This window comes from Anguilla rostrata, chromosome 8 (assembly GCF_018555375.3).
Source record: "Anguilla rostrata isolate EN2019 chromosome 8, ASM1855537v3, whole genome shotgun sequence".
Classification (NCBI taxonomy): Eukaryota; Metazoa; Chordata; class Actinopteri; order Anguilliformes; family Anguillidae; genus Anguilla; species Anguilla rostrata.
Genome location: NC_057940.1, coordinates 21,330,133 through 21,352,463, shown reverse-complemented (window position 1 = coordinate 21,352,463; position 22,331 = coordinate 21,330,133). Strand labels below are relative to the sequence as shown.

At 39.8% G+C, this 22,331-nt stretch overlaps 1 protein-coding gene and 1 long non-coding RNA gene across 4 annotated transcripts in view; one reads left to right on the top strand and one right to left on the bottom strand.

Moving 5' to 3' along the window:
* Positions 1-22,331, top strand: part of LOC135261105 (uncharacterized) — a 42,237-nt gene that overhangs the window by 5,784 nt on the left and 14,122 nt on the right. The window contains exons 2-3 of one of the 3 annotated variants that reach the window (XR_010331833.1): positions 6,456-6,560; positions 18,888-20,190. This is a non-coding gene — a long non-coding RNA (uncharacterized LOC135261105). Of the gene's footprint in view, positions 1-3,332; positions 3,596-6,455; positions 6,561-18,887; positions 20,191-22,331 lie in introns of those variants that run through there. The other 2 variants (XR_010331832.1, XR_010331831.1) reach the window with 2 other exon arrangements.
* Positions 2,221-3,260, bottom strand: zgc:92591 (uncharacterized protein LOC436997 homolog). Its single transcript, XM_064347027.1, has 3 exons — positions 3,111-3,260; positions 2,902-3,029; positions 2,221-2,745 (listed from the first exon to the last, which is right to left on the bottom strand). Exons 2-3 carry the CDS (start codon positions 3,016-3,018, stop codon positions 2,509-2,511), a joined length of 354 nt encoding a protein of 117 aa, XP_064203097.1. The 5' UTR covers positions 3,019-3,029; positions 3,111-3,260; the 3' UTR covers positions 2,221-2,508.

The following is a 22,331-nucleotide window of genomic DNA, read 5'->3' as shown; positions in this document are numbered from 1 at the left end:
TGACAACTTACCACCATAAGTTATATGGGATGAGTCTGGTTGCATTACTGTATCTGTAGTGGAGATGGCTATAATATAATGCTGCCCTTTGTCATTTGATACCTTGAAATGCTTGTAATTTTGACAGAAAGCTATTTTAAGAAATTGAATCATTTGCACAATCATATACATACATAGCAGTTGCATTATTTTTATATGATACACTCCCTTTAGGTATTAACCATAAATTAGCCAGAAAGCATCCTCCAATCACCATTGGTGTTCTATTGCTTGTGTTACCACCATATCCTGGGAAAGGTTGATCTCCTCTGTGTTTCTGAATGGAAGGTGACATTGACTGTTTTACCATTATTTTATAGTCTCTGGTTTATACCTGTTTGGCTGACTTGGTCAGTCCATAACCGTGAGGTTTGTACAGCTGAGGTGAATCCCTAATCATTTTGCAGGAAGAACAAATTACTTTTATTTAACTTGGTTTAACCAGTAGAACTCACTCAAATAAACAAAAGGACAGCACAATTTGTCACAAAAAACATTGATGAAATACTCTGTTCTAAGAATTATTTTATCAATGTATGAATTGTTTCCAATTTTATGCAATTTGTATAGTCCTATTCTAGTGACATGTCACATTTGCTTTACAGAAAAATGGGAAATATTAGGCTAGAATGAGCCTGAATCCCCCAAAATCAAGTAAGAGATTTAACTCATATAAAATGACACTCTCTGCTGTTGAGGCAGCACGACAGAGAACAGCTGGCCATGTGGGTGGGAGATGTCCTTCAACTGCACATTGACACTGAGGGAAGTCACAAATTGTGCTTTCCTCCAGCAAACATCATCAGATAAAAATGGGGGGTGGGGTATGGAGGAAGATTGGTGGGTCCAGAGGGAGATTTAGGGGATGGGGTTATGAGTGCATAAAGCGTGCTGGGGGTGGGGATGTGTGTGTGTGATTGTGCATTCAGACCGGAAGAGGGGGGGGGGGGAGAATGCGATGACAGACTGGCAGAAGGGATATTGTGATCACGGACAGGGATAGGTGTGGTGGAGACTCACTTTAGGGCCACAATAGCAACTCTTGTTTATGGCCATCAAAACTCTAGGGCCTGCTCATTTGGTTTTCCCCTCCAGCAAGACCTCATTAGTTCAATCATTTTTTCCTCACAGACATGGAGTACACAGCCCAGCCTTTCGACAAAGCCTTTACCAAGGGACTACACACATCACTGCAGCTGACAATAAGCAAGGCCATAGCAAGTAATTCCTGCCCAGACATTTCTGTATAAAAAGGATTTTGCTGATAGCTCATTGATATTACACCACAAAAGGACCTGTAAGTTTGTGGCAATGTACTGAATCAGAACAGTTTCCACCTGATTCCACACAAAAGACCAACTGGACACCAACACTTAACAGCAGCTCATGATGGAACTTCAGGATGGGAAAATATGCTGTGGTGATATATGCTGACAGATGCTTGGGCTGCAAAAGCAGAATATATTTGTATTATACACAGCGCTATACTACCCAGCTAGCACTGGTTCTAGTATATGGGTCTCCTAACACCATGGAACCTGTGAGGAGGAATGCAACTAAGTGTGACCACCTCAGACACTGCAGAAATACCAGGGTCCACTAAACAGTTTGTGTATCATGTCTCATGTCTCCAAAGTAATTAGACTGGTGTGTTATAAAGTTCAGGGGAAGCTGCTCCATAAGTGTCCAGACCAATGCCATTACAACATCATGTTGCACAAAGCATGCATTTGAGAACCTTTGAAAAATAATAAAAAAACCAGTGTGAAACCAGAAGTAACAGTAGCTAGGAAGCTTGCAAAGTAATGTTTCTGACATTAATGTACCTATACAGTAACATGCAATGGGAAGGTTAACACTTGATTGAAATACCCATTTTGAGTACACTACTCATGAACTATTTTGTAGCCATTCATTACACAATGCAACACTCCTGTGTTAAGTACAACGGTTTTGTTTAGTACATTTGTATATGAAATCTCTACTTTTATTTATTTTTTTATACTAAATGGAATATGCACGTCTTAATTTGTAGTTTCTTCAAATATTTTTACCTGAATGGTAAAACCACTGGCTAAACGGTTCTTGGAGTATGCGAATATAACGCATTAAAGCGATATTTTTTTATGTAAAATGTACCAGGAGAGGTGTTCGCATTTCACAATCAATCCACTGAGGCAGTACTGTGCACGCATATTTATTTAACAAAATAAACATGGCCAAAACAAAATGCACTTCTTGCAGTGCCCTGCCACAATGCCCCACAAAATGCGTCGAGTCAAATGGATACATCCGAGGTCGTCAAATAATATTCTGCGTGACATTTTGCACAGATCTACTGATAGTAATATTGGGAAGTAGGTCTATTAGTACGGATTTATATGCATACTATAGTGAACCTGTGCAGCATTTTTCATTTGACGCACTGAATACATATAAAGTGTCTCAATTTCCGGAGGAATTAAAGTTTCACTTTGAACTGGTGTATTTAGTGACCGCCTTGGTACCCTCAGAGACGGCGTGTTTCGCGAGCTCTCCGGGTAGCAGAAGGCGGACGGCTGTCTGCACTTCACGGCTGGTGATGGTGGACCGCTTGTTATACTGGGTCAGTCGGGAAGCTTCTGTCGCTATCCGCTCGAAGACGTCGTTGACGAAGGAGTTCATTATGCTCATTGCTCTGCTCGAGATACCGGTGTCTGGGTGAACCTTTCAGACATGCCAGACAGTGGGGAAAATGACAAGAATATGAAATTGTGGGTTATTTAATGACAAACAAGTTCAAGTACACATAACAGGCCATGCAGGCCCTGCAAGGTCGATCCGGGAAGCACTCCACTGATTTTTTACGCCATCGCAGCGTACCTGCTTCAGGACTTTGTAGATATACACCGCGTAAGTCTCCCTTCTTTTGGCTTTTCTTTTAGTCGTCTTTCTCTCACCGGGTGCTTTCCCCCTCTTTTTTGCAACATCATTACTCATTTTCAGATGCACTGAAGTGGAATACATCAAGCAAAAAGGGTTTTAAAAAGTTATGTATGCATTTATACATTTTAATTATAAATAATACCAACCTCTTGTAGGCTATATGTTTCCAAATTATAATGTTACGATTTTGGTTTTAATACGTATGCCCACCGTTTCTGCATACCATGATCTACTTTTCTATAGTTCTTAATTGGTTTAATTGGCACCATACAATTTTCACGAGGTTACAAATTTACCTGGTGTGGCTGCTTAGGAATCTACATAAAACCCCACTGTTCCCATTTTCATTTGAATCTTCAACAGGGTACTATAATAATGTTCGTTCCAGTGCGCAGCGCGAAAGACAGACACCCGACAAAATATTCGATTGAAAATTGATTGTGTTGACAAGCTATAGATGGGATTTTCTTAGACATGAACTACTTGTCGCTTGATTTTAATTTCTACGGTCGGTTGTTTCATAATGTGGCCTATACTTGTGTAAGATACTAAATGTTGAACTTTATGGTTTATTTTTTTGAAACTCACAACAACACTAATTAGTCGGCCACTCGGCCTTGCTGTTGAAATGGTAAGCACTTGTCTGCGAATCAAAAAGATTGCAGATATCCAAGGGGATTTATCGACGTTTTAATGCGTTGTGCAAGTAAATGTCGCATTATTTCGGTGTGTGACTAATTAGGATTAGAAATCATCTTTTTTCATAAACCCACTATCAATGAACGTCTCCTGATTTCTGCAGCAGGTCTACACATTGAATAACACACCGGTTTGAGCTCCTTGTTTACTTTGGTTTTCAACTGGCTTTGACTGGTAAATGCGTGCAATTTGTATATTAACCACTGGGTGTCGCCTTTGTAATAGTGTACGATAGTGTACGCCCAAAGGCACAAAAAAATTTGTAATCGGCAAATGATTGAGATCAGCTTCAAGTTCTCTTATGCAACCATCTCTGGTATTAAAATAATGAAAATTTGAAATCTTGCTGAATTCCAGATTTAAAAAAAAAAAAAAAACTTTTCAAAGGCTATTTTAAGAAGCAGTAAAAACTCTCCACCCAAGTCTAATCTGTATGTAATGTAAAAACATGGTGCACTAAGTGCCCAAGTGTTCACTAATAAAATAAAATGCATGTGAAGTGTATATTAATATGGGGACAAAAAAGTGTTGAGTGCCAGAGTCTTGCAGGTGCTCTTGGTCTCAGTGAAATACTGAATACGATTAACACCGGGTCACCTGAGTTCACTTAGCCTAGCATTTTAACCTGTTTAGTAGTGCTTTGTCTGGATGGACCATAATCTATCTTCTCAAACACTCCAGGTCCAAGGTTGCTGAACTGTAAAATATGACAGATTGTTAAACACTTGATGGAGCCAGATGGTACTGCCTCTTTTACTGGAGTCCTGTTTTAAGGCATTAAATGCAAGGTTTTTCACACAAAAAAGGAAGGCAGTGCTATAGTAGTTGGTGGATCTTGGAGTTTGTGTGCGTTTGTCTATTCTGTAAACCTTGTCTTAAGTTGAAATAATGAACTTTTTTCAAATTAATACTGCAGTAAACTTTACACAATACATTATAGATTGTGTTGCATGTTTAGTATGCAATCTTATCTGGCAGATGTACAGATTAATGCAAATAAAAAGGCTAGTAGAACAGCAGCACAGAAACATCTTGCATGACAACATGGTGTTGTTGAATAGAACAGTATACAGTATTAGTCAAGTCACTTTGAGCTTTTCTTGGCTGTACCAGCTAGTTAGTGTACCAATTTTAAGCTACCCATCAATGGTTTCAACTAATTGTACTAATAATTCAGTAGTAAGATCTTAAGTGATTCCAGCCACTGTGTGTTGTGAGTTGTTCCCATCCACAGGGAGTTCAGTTTTCAAAAAGAGATAAATGGCTATTTGTCTATCTCTGTCCTGTGGCGCACGTGTCTAAGAGAGTTTGGGCTCAATATAAAAGTGCACTCCCTGAGTGATCACTGAAGGCCATGCAGGCTAACCAGTGTTGATGGAGCAACAGCGTGCCATCATTGTTTCCAGTATACAGTATTGCCAGTGGTCAGGTGTAAGGCTAACAAAGTCAGGTCTTTCAAAGTGGTTCTTACTCAGTGGAAGGACTTTCCAATGTAAGTGAGGCACATGCATGTTATTTTATTTATCAGGACAGGGCACACTTCCTCTTACTTGGAGGCGGGTTTACTCTCCTCAGAGCAACATTGCGTGCCACTGAGGTGAAGGCACAGGGTGTATGTGTACTGTCACTCACACACATACTCACTGGCAGAGATGGGCAGTATTTTAATTGTGTGTATTTGAAATGTGTTTCAATTACTTTTGTGGTATTTTGTCATTTGTGTTTGATCAGTGTGGAAAAAAATTGAAAGTTGTTATATTTGCTATACACGTAAGGCATTTGGATTTGAGATCAAAAGATCAATATGGGACATAAGTACATACTATCAGTTTTTATTTCATAGTATTGACATGTGTGCATGTTTTGCCATTTTACAGAAATGTGCTGTGTTGTGTTCCCCCATTTCCTGCAAAATACAGATGGTAGGGTCAGAATTGGGCATGAACAGCATGAATCCATGGATCCATTCTGCCTTGTGTCAATGGTGCAGGCTGCTGCTGGTGGTGTAATGTTGTGGGGAATGTTTCCTTGGCACACATTTGGCCCCTTAATACCAAATGAGCGTCATTTGAATGCCAGCGCATGCCTAAGCATTGTTGTTGTCCATGAGCATCTCTTTATGGCCACAATCCAGCCTTTTTCAAAGGAATAATTCAAGCAGGATAGTGCACTATGTCACAAACCTTGCGTCATCTCAAGCTGGTTTACTGCCAGTGGCCCACACAGTTCCGAGATCTCAATCCAATAGAGCACAAAAATATAGCAAACTCACTCTCCCCCCCCCCCCCCCATTCCCTCCATTATGGGGTAGCTAGCTTTACTTTTGTGATGATGGAACTCACCTACGCTAGCCACTGCTAGCACCACACCAGTGGGTTTCAGTCTGCTGTAGCCTGCCTGGAAGCATGGCAAAATTCTGTAACATAAGCATGCATATTTACAAATGCATTATAAGCAAACCACTGTAGTGGCCAATCTATACACGTTTTCTTTTGTTCTTGTACAACAACAACAACAGCGATATACAGTTTGCCAGAATATGATAGCAATGACTGAGCATAATTGTTTTATAATATTTTCACAGTAAAAATCTTGCATATTATGCCTTTAACATCATATTCATTATTTCATTTCATATCTAGTGTGCTGGAGTGCAGAGCCAAAATGAAAAAAAATTGTGTCACTGTCCAAATACTGCTGGATGTGTGTGTGTAATATTTATTAGTGTAATGCTCTTGGTGGTAGTTGAGGATTAGACAGTGGTTCAAGTGCTTCCCATTCTGTGTTTGTAGGAATAACTCGGTCTCATCTGTGCAAGGACAAGCGCTGACTAGTAGGCTACTTCAGGAGGACATGTTTTGGACACAACACAAAGAATCCATCGCCTTCCAGCCTTGGTAAGTCACTTGGTGAGTGTGATTGTAAGTGTCAGCTGCGGAATGTATGATGTCATCCCGGCAGACAAATGCATGTTCTGAACAGCTTCTTAATTTATTCTTTTTGGCCGTTTAACCTGACATCCAGTCTACACGGTCAATTGAGTGGTGATGTTGTATTTGTCCATGGTACAAGGTATTTCGGTGAGGTGTTTCTCCTGGAGATGAGCATTGGTGGTCCTAGCCTATCTGGTAGCCATTTTACCTAAATATTCATAACAATTTAAGTAATAAAAATATGAAAATATAATTACAAACAGAGGGATAAATATTTAAATGATTAAATTACAAATTTATTTTCTCCCTAGGCAACTGACTGTATTTTCTATGCCTAGGACTGCTGCTGGGGGTGCGGGCTGATTGAGGATGGTGTCTTTCTATTTTCGTGAATGTAAACTATGCTTACAGAAAGTCCTTCCAATGATCCAACATTTATGATTGCCGTAAAAAAAGCAATCTGATAATGGTGGAAAGATATGATTCCACTGCTGCGCAGTCTCACCTGTGCTTTGTGCTGTTTTGGGGTTATTTCTGGAAAAATCAATGTGGAAGGCTTGGAAGTATGTGAGGAAAATGGTTAATTAGAGGAATTAGTCTGGGGAGCCCACTGTGGCTCTGCTGCAGCTAGACGGCTCGAAGTCCAGGGCAAGCATTCGGCATCACTTCAGAGTTCTCCTCCACAAACCACTGGGGTTCTGCCAAAAGTAGCTTCATCAGGCAAAATCTCACCCTAAATTAGAAATGAGCTCATTATTCAAAAGCATGAGCAAGCTGCTTGTATTTCTTTAGGGTACTTCGGGGTGCAGTGATTAAATGCCTTTTGATCAATGGAGCGTTCCTGCCACAATTGGAATCCCTTATTTATTATTGGGCCCTGCTTCGCAAACTTGCCGGTGCTTCAGCCAAACACCCTGCCTGTGGTGATAGAAAGGATAAAATTGTTCCTTACAGGAAGACAAAACTTTTCAGTAGATTACTCCGGGTATCCAGGAAGTTGGACCTTGTGGGGTGCCGAGAAGAATGTCTTAAAACTCTTCCCAAACGAGTGCGAACTTGAGCACAGGACCTGTTCGCCGCCGACCACTTTCACAGCCTGAATTCATTACCTTCTTTGTCCAGATGGCTCTGAGGACTTAGTTCCTTTTCACTATTAATAGGGACTGTTCATCCTAAGGGGTCACTCATATAGAAAATTATTTTTCAGACCTTGCTTACCAGCCTAGCCTTTGGTGCTCATCTGAGAGACAGCAGAGACCTACTGTGACTTTGCATGTAAATATAGTAGGCATGCCCCAAGGCGAATGGGATGCATCCTGCATCCCAAAATGGCCTCCCCTCCATTGCCGAAAGTGAAGTAGCGCTTTAATACAGCAACATGCTCCTGCTCTTTACTTATTAAGCTGTGCATTGCAGTAAGCTTTTCTCAGCAGGGTATTCTTGCCTGTGGGTGACTTGTTGGGGTGGATTACCTTGTATTCACTGTAAAAACTGCTACATGTTGGCTGTACGGAACGTTCCCCCCCGCCCCACCACCACACACACAGGCTTGCTAGTGGCATGAATAGTGGCGATGAACACTTTCAACAATAATGAGGACGGTTCGTTCACAATGCAGGATTCTCGAAGTTCGAACAACCTGTGCTCATTTTCATACACATGTCATGCCTTGACTGGTGAACTTGTACTTGGTCTGGTTTACATTGTTCCATCATTAATTCTGTCTGGGTCAGGGAAACTAACCTTAAATTTAGACAGACCACTGACCTCCATTATAACTGGAATGCACTAAGACCTGTCACAGGTCTAGGAGAACTAAAAAAAAATGTAATTTTGTTCAGTTTTGAGTTCTATGACGCAGATGTAGCTAACTAGCTGTTGAAAGTCCCCTTTGTTCATTGGAGTGTTAAAATATGAAAAAAAAAAAAACTTTCAGAATGTCAAGAAATATGAATAAAAAATATATTGTAAATGATGTGAAAATAATAAATAAATAAATACTGGATAATGATTGACCAAGAGGGTGTTGAGATGGTATAATGCATGGCTATGGTTTGTTAGGGTTTATCATTTTAGCAAATAAATGCACAAGCCCGTTGAACATTCTGTTTATAGTGAACATTCTGTTCACATAAGTTAGCACGACTACATAGCAATAGTTGATTGGGTGCAGCGGGTCTTGATTAATTGCAGCACATAGCCGATCCAAACCTCAGTTTTACAGATTGACCAGTCAGCTGAACAGGGTACGACCTCAGGAGCAATCTGTCCTTTTCCTGCTTCTTTTTAAGCAATGAATAGATTCTCTTGTATTATAATTGATGCAGAAAGTGCACATCATACAGAAATGAGTCTCGCTTTCCGCTGATTAAAAACTGGAATTACACCTTCTGTACAAAACGTGTTTTAATGTGTCACTCGGTGCAGATGGATGCCTTCATTAATGAACAGCGCTAGGAGCAGTTTAAATTGAGCTGGGAAAAATGCTGCTTTCTCATCGACAGATTGATGTTCTCTCTTTAGTGTTCCCTCTTCACTGTTCCCGCATTTCATGCTTTTATGGCTTGGCTGGAGTCACCCTTCCCTTCCTTGGACTCACAGTCAGTATTGCCTCGCTATAGTTGTTTTCATGGTCAGTCATTTTCAGTTTCTCTGCAGACTAGTCTTACAGTATACAAACTTTTAGTTTGTAATGTTTTCAGTTTAGAGACTGTATGCCAGGTAGCTGTTTTTAAAATACAAGTTGTCAGCTACAGGCAAGTTTTTATAATTGTGTTTTTTGAGACACTGGTGTTGGGGGAAAATAATGTTATGAAATCCTGTTTACTTTATGATATTTGAATGGTTGAAACTAAAGTTAGTGTTCTGAGTTCTGAGCATTTTAGCATAACCTTCAGAATTCTGAGCACTGGAACTTCACTTTCAGTTTTATTTTTGAATATTGAATTAGCTCATGTCTAGAAATATGAATGGTAGTTCTACAGTGAGCTTCTCTGTTGCAAGTTTGGAGAGACTTTTTTTCTTTTTGGAGTGCAAAAGGTCTAATGGCATTTTTTGAATGTCATGGACTCATTAGTTTATGAACAATATGCAGTCTTGCACTGAAAACATTGTCCATATTTCAAAAATATCTCTTGCTTTTGAATAACCATTTTTTCAACTGGTGCATAACCAATCAGGTTTTGAATAAAAATAAAGAAATAAATAAGTATAGCTGATTGATTTTCTGCAGCAAGAGATGATGACGTATGGAAAACCTCACTACCCGTTGACTGGAATTGTTTTGTGTGGTGGAAAACTATTATACTGCTAGCACAAATATGCAAGCATGTCAGGCTCTTCTCATCAAGTAGAGTGTGTTTTTCTTCAGCAGGAAACATTGGAAATAAAATGCGCAGCACTTTCCTCTAACCAAGTGGACTGTCTTGTGTTTTTGGCAGATCTCTAAAGGGATCTTGCTTATACTGGCTGCCGAACTTAAGAGGTTTTTTTTTTATTACTTTATCATCACAATGCAACCTATTTTGATCCCAGGCCATTCTTAGAGAATGAGAATGTTGTGGTCGGTATAAAATAATATAATACTGCAGGCCTTTATGCCATATGCTTATATTGTTATTTGTTCCCATGAAAGGTAGAATTTATTGCCTGAGGTGGATTTAATGATGCCCTGAAGAGTGTCTCATGTCTGCTTCTGTGCTTTTAGCTTGGTAATGTGCTCCATGAATGTCATTTCAGTGAATATGTAATGACATGCAGACCAAGGATTCGACATGTTCTTCATTTCATGCGGCCTACTGGTTTTTCCTTCAGGCCACGATAGTCCATCAAAAAAGCAGTCCATCCCTTAGTTTACAGTACTCAATGATCAAGGTTTAATATCCACAATCTTGTCTGAAAATGAGCACGGTTTGTGTCTCATTTTGAATTTTATATCTGGGTACGAAATGCATTTACCACAAAGATATTTTTATATGGGTTTGTCTGCTGTGTCTGTTGTTGTGTCTGCTTTGTACTGTATTGTATTTTATTTTAATGTGCGGTTTCTCCTTGTAATATCTTTTAACTGAGCTGCCCTCTTGGCCAGGTCTCCCTTGTAAAAGAGATTCTCATCTCAATGGGACTCTCCTGGTAAAATGAAGGTTAAATAAAAAATTTAAAAAAAATAAATAAATGAGTTTGAGATATAAGGCACCAGGGCCCCAAAACTGTCTGTAGAATTGGTGCAGCATTTCTTCTTCACAGAATATACCATTTTCTTATGCCCATTTTAAGGGGCAAGCCTCAGAGCTGTGCAGACAGTTTGCTGCTTTTTAACTGCTAATGGCCCTGGCACGGTCTTGTCTTCCGCAAGGCCCCGACATGCTCAACTCGTCCGGCCGCAGATGGGCGTGGGGACACGGACGTTGGCTAGTCGTATTTTCACACTGCGCTTTGTTGCTTGCACTCTGCATGCATTCCACACATGCTCGAAAAGCCAAAAATGGTGGAGATGGAATAAGAAGCATGTTGAAATTGTTTTCCTGTGCACTATGCAGATGTAGTAAGCACGCATGTTCTGGCATTGGGCAACTGGTCAAATGGTAAATGTGTGTCTGTGTTATGTTTGTTGGTGACCACCTTACTGTGAAAAATGACCGCCGGTCAAAATGGAAAATAATTTCTCAACATTTTCTAAGCTTCTCCAGGCAAACAACTTGCTCAAATTATTCCTATAAATTTTTCTGGTGCTTGAAATGATATCTGAGATGCTAGTGCATCATTCTGGTGGGCCGGTGAACTGGAAGTTTTTGTTTTTTTTTTGGCATTAAGTAAGTCCCTCCTGGACTTCCTGATTTATTTCTAGTGCTAATTAAGTCCCTTGTTGCTGCTTGATTGGTCAGTGCATTCTGTCCTAAGTGATGAAAGTACTGCTGAAATGCAATCAAGGGACTTTTCCCAAGGTGATGTGGTGTTGCAAATGGGTGAGGTGTCCTTTTAGACCGCAAGATGCACACTTTCAATACGTCAGTTTCTAGTCTTTACATATTAACAGCACTGTAAACTGCAAACACAGCATAAAATGGGCCCATCTCCAACACCTGCTGTGAAATCTTTATTTATTGTGTCGCTGGGTTTCACATTTATGCAATACTAATTTAAAAAATAGCTGTGTCCATAGTATAATTCCATAATTGGTTCCAAATAGAAGGAACACTTAATTGAGAACTTGGTCATTTTTATATTTTATATATATATTATATATATATATATATATATATATATATATATATATATATATATATATGTATGTATGTTGAATATATGTTGAATATATTGAATATATATTGAAAAGCATTCAGCTGGTAACTATATGATGGTAGCCATAGCAGCTACTGGTTCAATATTAGGACAGTAAACATCGGATCAGCATGGTAGCCTATGGGTAATTATGGCTCTGCTCCTGTCTATGCTGAAATAAAGTAGCATGTTGACCAAATTAACCTGAAAAATCTATGTATTGTAATATGAGGACAAGTCTAGATATTGAGTCAATGGTCCAGAGAATAGTTTATTTACTTATTTATAGTGTTTAAAGACATAGGATGATTAAAAAAAACATTGGCTTTCAGTATAACAAAGGGAATAAAATAACAGGGAATATCAGATTCCCTTGGTAGTGTCCTCTGATAAAATTATTCAAAGTGATATGATATTATACCCAATTTAGATTGTTTAAACATGTAATTCAAGGATAACAGACTCTGCAGGAAGCTGAGCAAATTTGGCTGCCATTATTGACTATCAAAATCATAGATTCCAGTTTCTTTTGATCTTAGTTACTTTCATGTACTTTTGTGTGACTGTCCTTTTACCTTTCAAAAACTGCTGCTTTCTCACCCAGCTCCATGGCACTTTCTCCTTCCCTGTCAACATCATCTTGTACTCTCTCTGTCCCTCCCTGTCTTTGCTGTGAACCCACCAGACGGAAACATGTCACAAGACTAGTACCAACTGTTAATATGTGCAAGTTAGCCAAAATGAGGATTACTATTGTCGATTGTATTCTGTCTTAACTTTCAAGATTTGCTTCCCTGCTCAATGCCTTGTACCATCTCTCTCTCTCTCTGACACATGACAGTGAGTCAGAAAAGTAGTACCTACTAATACACATTAGGAGATTCATAGGCTACATGAAATTGCGAAACCATTGAATGTCTGTTTAGCTGAGGCTACTTTTATTGCATTTGATTTGTCTAATGATGGATTACAGCCACATACATTCTAGTAGCATGTACTAGCATGCTGGAAATTACATGAGTTGAAAGCATGAGTTGAAACTGAATTGTATGGTCTTGCTCATGTGCAAACTGCTGCCTTCATTTTAAAGCTCCATTTTCCCTTCACTACTGGAACATTTACAGCTGGTTACAGGCTAATCTAATGTTGCAACTATTTAAACCATATTTAACAAGCATCAATGTCTCAAAATGACCTAAAATAGTTACAAACATTATCTTCTTGAAGTTTGTCCCCCAAAATTACAGTTTCTGACAGAGGAAACTCTGGATGTGTGCTCAAGGATGTGTGCACAGAAATGTTGTGTGTGTAATTGCATAAATGGTGGACCTGCAAACCCTGCATCAGTCTGTTTCCGTTTCAGGTGTCATTTGGACGTATCGACTACTTTATTGGATACAAGGCTAAGTATGCCTAACTGTGTGTTTATTCACATAGGATCTGTGTTGAACATTATTAACCTTTATTAGCCTGCTGGCTAAAATACTGCAAGCTAAATTCTTAGCGAAAGAAAATTAACATTTCAGCAACTACTCTACTTACTTGGTTATCAAGCTAACCAGGTAGCCAGCGACTCGAGGCTACAAAGGCTACAAAGTTAACTAACATACCAGTAACTTGGTTGTACGCATGTGCAAAACAATGTGCCAAAGTACACAATCATGTGATAGCCTTTTTTCCGATAAAGGTCCAAATGACACTTGTACCGGAACAAACTGATGTAGAATTTGCAGGTCCACCATTTTTGCAATTACAGTGCGTCTCACATTTTCCATGTGTGGTGTGTAGCTAATAGTGCCCCAACAACAACAAAGTGGTGCATTAATGGTCCTCCTATTAATTATGATTTTGAATAACAATGATCATACTCATATAATAATCATATTCTCATCAGATCATTAGAATTGTCAGTGTTCTTTATGTTCAGGTGAAAACATCAATTTCTGTGCTAGCAGCAGCTCAGTACCTCCTTATTGCGTGCTGGATGGGATTCTTCTATTGAATCTGGTTCTGGATCAGCAGAAAAACCCAAACATTTTGACAATCCAACTGCTTGTTTACAATACTCAGTTCGCTGTTTATCCTATTCTGGTTGCCTTATTGATTGATGGATTTAGTAATATGCTCCTCAGATGTCACCAGGTTTATTAATGTTTGCGAGATTGTTCACCAAGTATGCTGAAGTCTTTTTTTTTTTAATACCCCATACTCCACCAGCTGAGCTGTGCAGTCACTGTGGTGGAGTACTACATTTAACATAAGGCAGGTGAAGACAGACTACTGACCCCTCATTGGCCTGACCAGTCCTGTTTACGCAGAGAGGTGCTGAAAATCCTGTCGAGTGAAACCATTCTTTCCCTGACAAATCCGTGGCCAGTGGCGTGTTGCCTTATGGGGACTCCTGGACACGGTTTGCACCTACGAGGTCCTGGATGAAATTGAACACACTTTTTAAGCAACATCCCCCCCTCCCCCTTTCCCCCCCCCACCCACAAGAAATATTTCAGAAGATGCTTGTGCGCTTGGTTCAGTGAGTTTTCTTGCAGCGAAACGCTCTGCTATTATTAATCTTGTGCTCTGAGTCTCTCCAGAGATTCGGTATTAACCATGCTGGCGTAGACTGGCAGTTTTTAAGCCATTCAATGCATCCCTTTGAGTTCACAGCACTCTCAATAGTAATGAAGTCTTATCAGGATCAGTGAAGATAAATGCACAGCAGGACAGTGGGTTATAATCTGTAATCAGCTTCTGATGTTAGAGCCCTTGAAAGAGTTTTTTTCCCCCACTTTGACGATCACAATTTGATCTTTTCACTTACTGAAATTTGTTCCCACGCATTTTCTTCAAAATAGGGGATGTTTGGAAACAAAACATTTATTTATTGAAGCCACCTCTTTAATTTGAGGTGATTAGTGGGCATTGGGTCTTTAGTCAGATCAAATTTCATCAAACACCATATGTTCAATGGTTTTCAATTCTAGGGAGTGTTGACCATTAAATCTATGATGGTCATGGGGACATTTACAATTAGCCTTCAGTTAAGCAGCGTTGTTAGTAAAGCAGAGATGTTTTTGTTGGCGCTGTGCTTCTGTTTTGTCCCAGTTGAATGAGTCCTTTGGTCATTTCACTGCAGTCATGTGGCCTGGAGTCATCCTTACGCAGCTGCCTACACTGAGTCCATACAAAGTCAAGATCATTTTTTGGTGGAAAGAGGCACATTTGTGCTCTCAAGTGGTTCATCCCATTGAGACGTGAGTACAGAGGGCAACGACGTTCCCTATTGGTCGAGTCGTATTTGGACTACCAGAGCAAGCAGAGGCTAGCAGTCCCACAGGTGGACCCGTGACTGGCCATTGTGTCGGAATTCAGTTGGTGTGGAAACCCCAACCGCCTTGCTCACCAGTGACTTGGCTAGTCGGTAGGGTCCTTCCGCGTATTAACAGTGGCAGTTCAGTTGGTGAAAGACGGTCAGCTGGTTACATACGATTCAGCAATCGTTTGTGGTTGTCCACTGTCTAAAGGAGGACTGGGATGAGTGTTGGCACGGGCCAACAGTTGCAGTTCTGTGTTTTAAATTGAGGTGAAAAGCTAGATGAAAAGATATGCCCATCTTTGGCTGGACCGCAACAGCGGGGCCAGCCCTACAAATACCAATGTCTGTGAGTGACTGACTGACTGAGTTACACCATTGGTCGGCTGGATCACGTGTTAGGTCCAGCTATATACTAGGTTTTAACCTGGTCTTGTTATTACTATATCACATCTGAAAAATCTATCTCTCCTTGGTCGTAGCCATTTTTTGAGTGAATTCAAATGAAACCTTGCAGTCTTATTGTATCACGAATTTCATGATGGCGCTCCCCACAGTGCGCCGTCATGGTACTCTCTTTTTCATACTTGACTGAGAGATCCGCACAAGAATTCCAATGCCCTTGTACATCTGTACCTGAGCAAATGGCAAATAAAACTTATGTCTTATGTCATGTTAAAATAAGGATGAATTTGCCAAACAAAAAGGGATTTTGCCACACTGGGTACGCAAAAAAAATAATAATTCTGTTCCAAGTCAGTATCCAGTCTATGTGTGGCTATGCCCACAAAAAGGCTTCTGTAAATGACCCGGTATTTTGGTTAAGAAGCACCATGCTAAATTTGTTAGCTATATCTATAAGTTAAGTTGGAAGAAAATGTTTTCTGTAAAGGAAATATGTAATTTAGGGAAATTGGCCATTAAAGCTAATGTTGTGCTTGGTCATACTTGACATGGCAGGTATAAAAAATTTAAAAAAACTATTTAAAGCTGTTTCTGATCTGTTTCAGATATTTAATGAAATGACAGTAGCTGTAGAAGCTAAATATCATGTCTCAAAATTGACCAATCCAGCTAAAATTGGAAAGTAGGATACTTCCATGACATATTACCTCGAAATGTGCCCATGACCACATCCCAGGAAGGGAATTAAATCTGTAATACATATGAGATTATACTAAGTAAAAAGGGCAGCCATGTTTTTTCAGACTTGTCTTTGCTCAGAGTGAATTTGATCTTTTCCACATTTTGATGAAACTCCTTCAGGCATTTTGCAGTGGGTGGGCTCACACCGTAACAGTCCACCACATTGTGTATTTCAGTCAACCAAGCAGAAATGTCATGTCCCACTGCACAGAGGCTTTGGGTCTGCAACCATGTTATAACTTTCACTAAATGACTTAAAGATGTCAGTCAAAAAAGCAATTTGGCATGAACAAGGCATATGCACCAGGGTAACGGGGGCTTGCTTGCTTGCATCTAATATAGGTTGGGTCCATTTTGGGGTACATCTTGGCTCACTTTTTGCTTGAAAAAATAAATTATGGCAACCCCAGCAGGGAAATGATGAATGTAATAACTAAAAGGTTCTATCAGTATCCATCTAGTATTGTGCTGAGAACATGCCCCCACAGAATCTTCTGGTTTTTGGAGTGTTTGGGCAATTTGTGGAACACATAGCACATACATAGACATTGAGCCCATCAGTCATTAAGGGTCCATCAGTTTCACACAGTGGGGGTTGCTCAGGAAAAGGGTGTTGGCCTTTTTGAACAATGTACCTACGTAAATACAGTTAAAATAAAATCATGAATATCACATTGGCCAAAATGCACAACAGACAAATGCACATCTGAGTTTCTTCATTCTGGGTAATGTGTTCATTCTGGCCTCTAACACTACAAGTGTTCTTTCATGGCTTGTGGTGCCACTTAATAATAAACCAAATGCAAGATGCTTGCCTCATTACTTTGTAGCATTTAGCCCACAGAAGCTGTAACTTTGTGACCTAGGACTGGCAGTGACTAGAATCCTGAAATATAATGTAATGTCAGTTTCTGTATGATACAGCAATGATGGGACACCCGAGGGACATTCTGCCAATGTCATTTTATAGGAACAGAACAGCCTAAACTAAGCCTGTAGACTAAAGTACAATAAAATTACAGCAGTCTATTCATGTACGTGTCCAAATCTGCAACCTCAATTGCATGGGTTCATGCACAGGTCTGTCATTAACAAAATAGTTTTCCTGAAGTAAATGAAACCATTATATCCTTAAACTGTGGTAGATTAAAACAGCAGGCTATATCTGTAATTAACACAGAGTTGACCTTGTCCTGTGGTGAAATGGGGCTAATGAATGAATGAAACTCCTTATTTGTATTACTTTACATGACATAACATAATCTTGAAGTAGTAACCGTCTATTTTCCCATGGTTTGTAACCTTTTTTTAAAAGCAGAGTCTGCCCCTCTTTCCTATTTCTTTGGTGTTTCCTTCTCCTAATAAAGAAAGCAGAGTGGGTAACAGATCACAGGTCACAAAGGGTCACAGGTCAGAAGGTGCCATGGCAGGGGTTCGAACCTCAGCCTGCGCGGGGAGACTCCCTAAGGACTGTGTCACATGTCTTGCCAAACACAATCTGATATCTTCCTGTGCTACAGGTCAATGATGAGGTCAAGTCCCCAAATTGAGCTGTTTTAGTGAAAAGGTGGGCATTTAGAAAGTGGTCTGACCTGTCAGTCCAAACAATGGTTGTGATTCATTCCATGAAATTTATTTTTCATTGGCTGGAAACTCCTTACTTGCTCCTGGCCTTAAACTGTCTATGGGCTGTATTTTATCAGTCAAGGTGCAATTATCAAACACTGGCCGTAACTTGATGCACTGGCGAATTAGGCCATGTCCAACGCAATTTCAGTAATTTTGTGACTCCGGGCATTAACACAACTGTGGCACAGTTGTAAAAGAGACTGGCTCCATAAGAATAAATTAACTGTGGGTATGATAAGGGGTTGGGTTCATTATTGCCACTCAGATTGCCCCATTCCTTTCCCTTGTAAAAACACTGTATTCTACCACAGCCACCTGCTAATTTTGTCATGGCCAAAGAGCAAGCACGTAATGAGAGGTTCCTGGTTTGTTCATACCTCAAAATAAACCAAGAAATGGTTAACTGACCACAAAATGAAGGTTTTGCAATGGCCGTCTCAGTGTCCAAGCTTGAACCTAGTGAAAAATTGTTGGCTTGAGTTTATGAAGACAGTGAACAGGCAAAGAACCAAATAAAGGATGCCCATTCTGTGAAGATAAATAGTTTGAGGTCCCCAACGTGTTCACCAGACTCAAAAAACAATAATGAAGATGGTTCAGTTTTATCCTTGCATAGGGATGGTGCACTAAGTACTGAAAACAGCAGTGTGAATAATTTTGCTGCGTTTGTTTTGGAAAAAAATATTCAATAGCTCACAAGGACAGCGGGGAGCTGGGGCAAATGGTCCGGCAACAGATTGGCGCCAATTCAGTGAATCACTACGGGGAGACAGCAATGATTCGCCCTGATAATGATGCATTTACAACTGCTGTGAACATGCAAGGCCATAGCGTGGATCGGGTGTGCTCGGGGAAGGCCATACCGAAATGTACCGAAATGACCCAAATGCTCCATGGTGGGACCAACTCAGTTTTTGTTTTTTTAGTGGACACTCCAACAAGAGGCATTGATGAAAGGACACCCCCCCCCTCACCTGTACGGTCAAACAATGCTTGGTCACCATGATACCAGGACATCCCACCATGCATCTGTGAGAACTATGTGGGGTAGCAGAAGCTTTGAACTTTCTATTTTTTTTTTTTTTCAACTTACAAGGTGCAATGCCCCACACCATCATGCTGTGTCCAGTGGGTTTACCTGACCAATAGCAGCAGCTCTTCACTGAGCTTGAGCATAAGAACTAGCAATTCCCTACGAAAAAGTCTCACCTGATCATCAAGTCTAGCAGAAAGCTACTGATTGGCATCCAGTCATTGACTGTCTGAGCATTCCAGAGAAGTCCTTGATGCTGTCCAAAGTGTCCTGCAAGTTCCTTGCGTGGTCCGGCTGGAATTTCTCTGGTGTACCTTTTTAGTGCTGTACTGTAATCCTCTTTCCTGGATTCAAGCAACAATGCTTTTCATCTGATGGCCAGCTACAGGCTGCTGGACATTGGCAACTTCTTAGTGCTTTATTCTAGCCCTGTGATAATGCTTTGCCTATGTTGAATGCTTTTGTGTTGTTTTGTTTTTTTGTGTTTGGTTCTATTAAGACCTAATATGATGATCGTAATAAATGATGATTAACCCAGGTATGTTAGGGTACTAACCCACAGTGTGTGCCTTTTTAAACACATGGACAGGTGTAGGTCAGTGAACTTCTGTTTTGCTTAACCTATGCCACCTGTATCATCTGCTGTACCATCATGTGTTTCTTTAGTTTTAAATAATACCTGAAGCTAACCTGTTGTAGTGGTTTATTGTCACTCATTTAGGCTTGTTTCATTTTGTAGGATCTTATGTAGTGTCACATTAACAAATGGACTGCATTTATATAGCGCTTTTGTCCATATATATATCCAAAGTGCTTTACAATTGATGCCTCTCATTCACCCATTCACACACACACTCACACACCAACGGCGAAAGGCTGCCATGCAAGGCACCGATCAATGATTCAGTTTATTAATAAATTATGTTATTAATATTGGTTGACCTTTGTCTATTTGCTTTGTACGGACTGGCTGTACTGACGGACCTCTTTAAATAAAAGTTTAATGTACGTTTTCTGCCCATATGGACATATGCTACGTTTGTTAAACAATCCTCTTCTCCTCTTTATTTTATACAGTCTTTTACTAGCATGCAGTGTTCAGAAATTCAAACAGAAACCACCTCTAAGACTTGCAGACTGAACTTGAACGACAGTCACATTCATTTTTGATGAGCAGCATCTTCAGGTTGCAAGAGAGCTGATGTTAACACAAGGGAATATCTATAACTGTATAAATGTATTTGTGTGATAGTGTAGTTCTTGCTTCCATTCGCTTACAAATTTCTTGTTTCTTTTATAAGCTCCTGTCGTACCTGGTTTTTATTAAAGTATCACGGCTATATAACTTTCAATCCAAACCGCAACTTTAAAGGTGCTCGCTGTGCATATTGAATGAATTGCAAAGATCGAGGGGGCCAGAAAGAGTTTGTTTGGCATTAGGCGGATCTGCTTCAGCTGTTTCCTCTATTAAAATTCTCTACATTACCACTTTCGTACCGTCCACTTGAAAGCCAATTACCTCTGAGAAGTTCACACAGTTTCCCTGCATGCTGCGAAAAGCACACCAGCAAATATTGCACCACTCATGCATTTGCATAATCTGATTTCAGATTCACCCAAAAGGCCAGTAGAATGCAAAGTAGGACCATCGAGATGTCTGATTTTTATTTTCACACCGTTCACGTGGGAATTGTGAGCTATTAAACATGATGCACGTTTCCTGAGAGGCTCAGTCAGTAAAGGTGCTCATCATCAGAGACGGCTGGGCTGTAAAAGCCTTGACGGTACTGGTAAAACAGCAATTCCCCCAACCCAAGGCTAACATGGGTATTTTGGGCCAAGGTTTCTCTGGTTGCCATAGCATTAGCTTCTATTCAAAGGATTGCCTACTTCTTGGCAACAGTACTTTGTTTTTGCTTTTCTTTGTTTAAAGGACAGAAAACAGACCTGTCCTAAAAGAATTTGTATGATTATTATTATTTGCTTTGTTGAGACATGTGGAAAGCAGAGAGGGTAACTGATCGAGACAGGACCACAGCTGAGAAGGTGCCACAATGGGGGAGGATGTGGCTTGTGAGTCGGCTGGCCTACAGCCTGCACTAAACACCCTTATTGGCAACTGTGCTTTTCATGCAGCAAAATATTTATTCAAAGTGATCTCAAGGTGATTTCAAAGGACATAGTTGTAATAAAAATGTGTATATACATATACAACATACAGTAATGTGCACTGAAGTACAGCATGAATATTCATTTACAGATTTTTAAAACAAGTCCCCTGAGATTTATGATAATTTGAGTTGTAGTTGCATTCAAGTTCATTTGTATGTGGTTGCACAAAACAGCGTAATAAAATTATTTGCTTAACAGGGACATTTTGTGAGGAAGTGTTAGCAGGAGGTGTAAAAATACAATGAAATACAAAGCCACATACCTTGCTCAAGAGAGAATCTTTTTTTCTGACCATATTCCACAACTCAAAAGTTAGGTATCTGGTGAAAGGAATAGGTTATTCTGTTCAAAGGAGTGCATATCTTCACCTTTCAGTTACCTTTATATGGCCTATTGAAGACTGCAGCTGAATTGACTGACTTGAAAGGTAGATCATCTAAAAATAGGCCCATTCACAGTATTTGATGTGAATTTTACATTTTCATCATATTTTTGTATGATATTACATGCATAATAATATTTTAGCTGTGCCTTTCCTACTTTAGATGAATTTATTTTGGTTAAACAGTAAACATAGACTGTGGTAGGTTTTTTCTTTGTCCAAGTCTATACCTGCATACTGGCTTTAATTATTAGGCTTAGTGAACACGTGACCACATACTGAAGGTAGCCTGCTCTCCATTAAGGCTCTGAATTTTCTGACTCAGGACTGGGAATAGAATGCATGTGTAAATAGTGGTGGTGCACAGCTTAACAAAAATCTGTTTCATGAAACTGCAGTAAAATGAAACATTAATGAACTGTATTATATGTTGTCTTACCATTTGTTTCATCAACAAACATGCCTATGTGGCTGTACCAGCAGACAGTCTGTTAGAGCAAAAGCACTTCTCGTCAATTCATGAGCCAACTGTCAAATTGACAAGCGCTTTCTTTAAAATTCTGTTGGTTGATTGGAACATTTCAGTGGAACAAACAATATAAAACCGCATAAACAAGACTTCCTCCAAATCTAAATGCTTTGGGAAATGCTTCTTTTGATTAGGACCATCAAACTTACAAACCGCTTCTCTTGCACAACGCTTTAGTATTGCTAGATGCACTAATGCATATTTATTTTTCTGCCTGTGGGTTGGCAAGGGTGCTGGTATAGCAGTGTATATGG

Bases quoted from the DNA above. Each gene is read 5' to 3' on its own strand.
- zgc:92591 (XM_064347027.1), bottom strand. From the start codon at position 3,018: ATGAGTAATGATGTTGCAAAAAAGAGGGGGAAAGCACCCGGTGAGAGA. The intron at 2,746-2,901 runs GTACGCTGCGAT...CATGTCTGAAAG, and splicing joins TCTACAAAGTCCTGAAGCAG to GTTCACCCAGACACCGGTAT.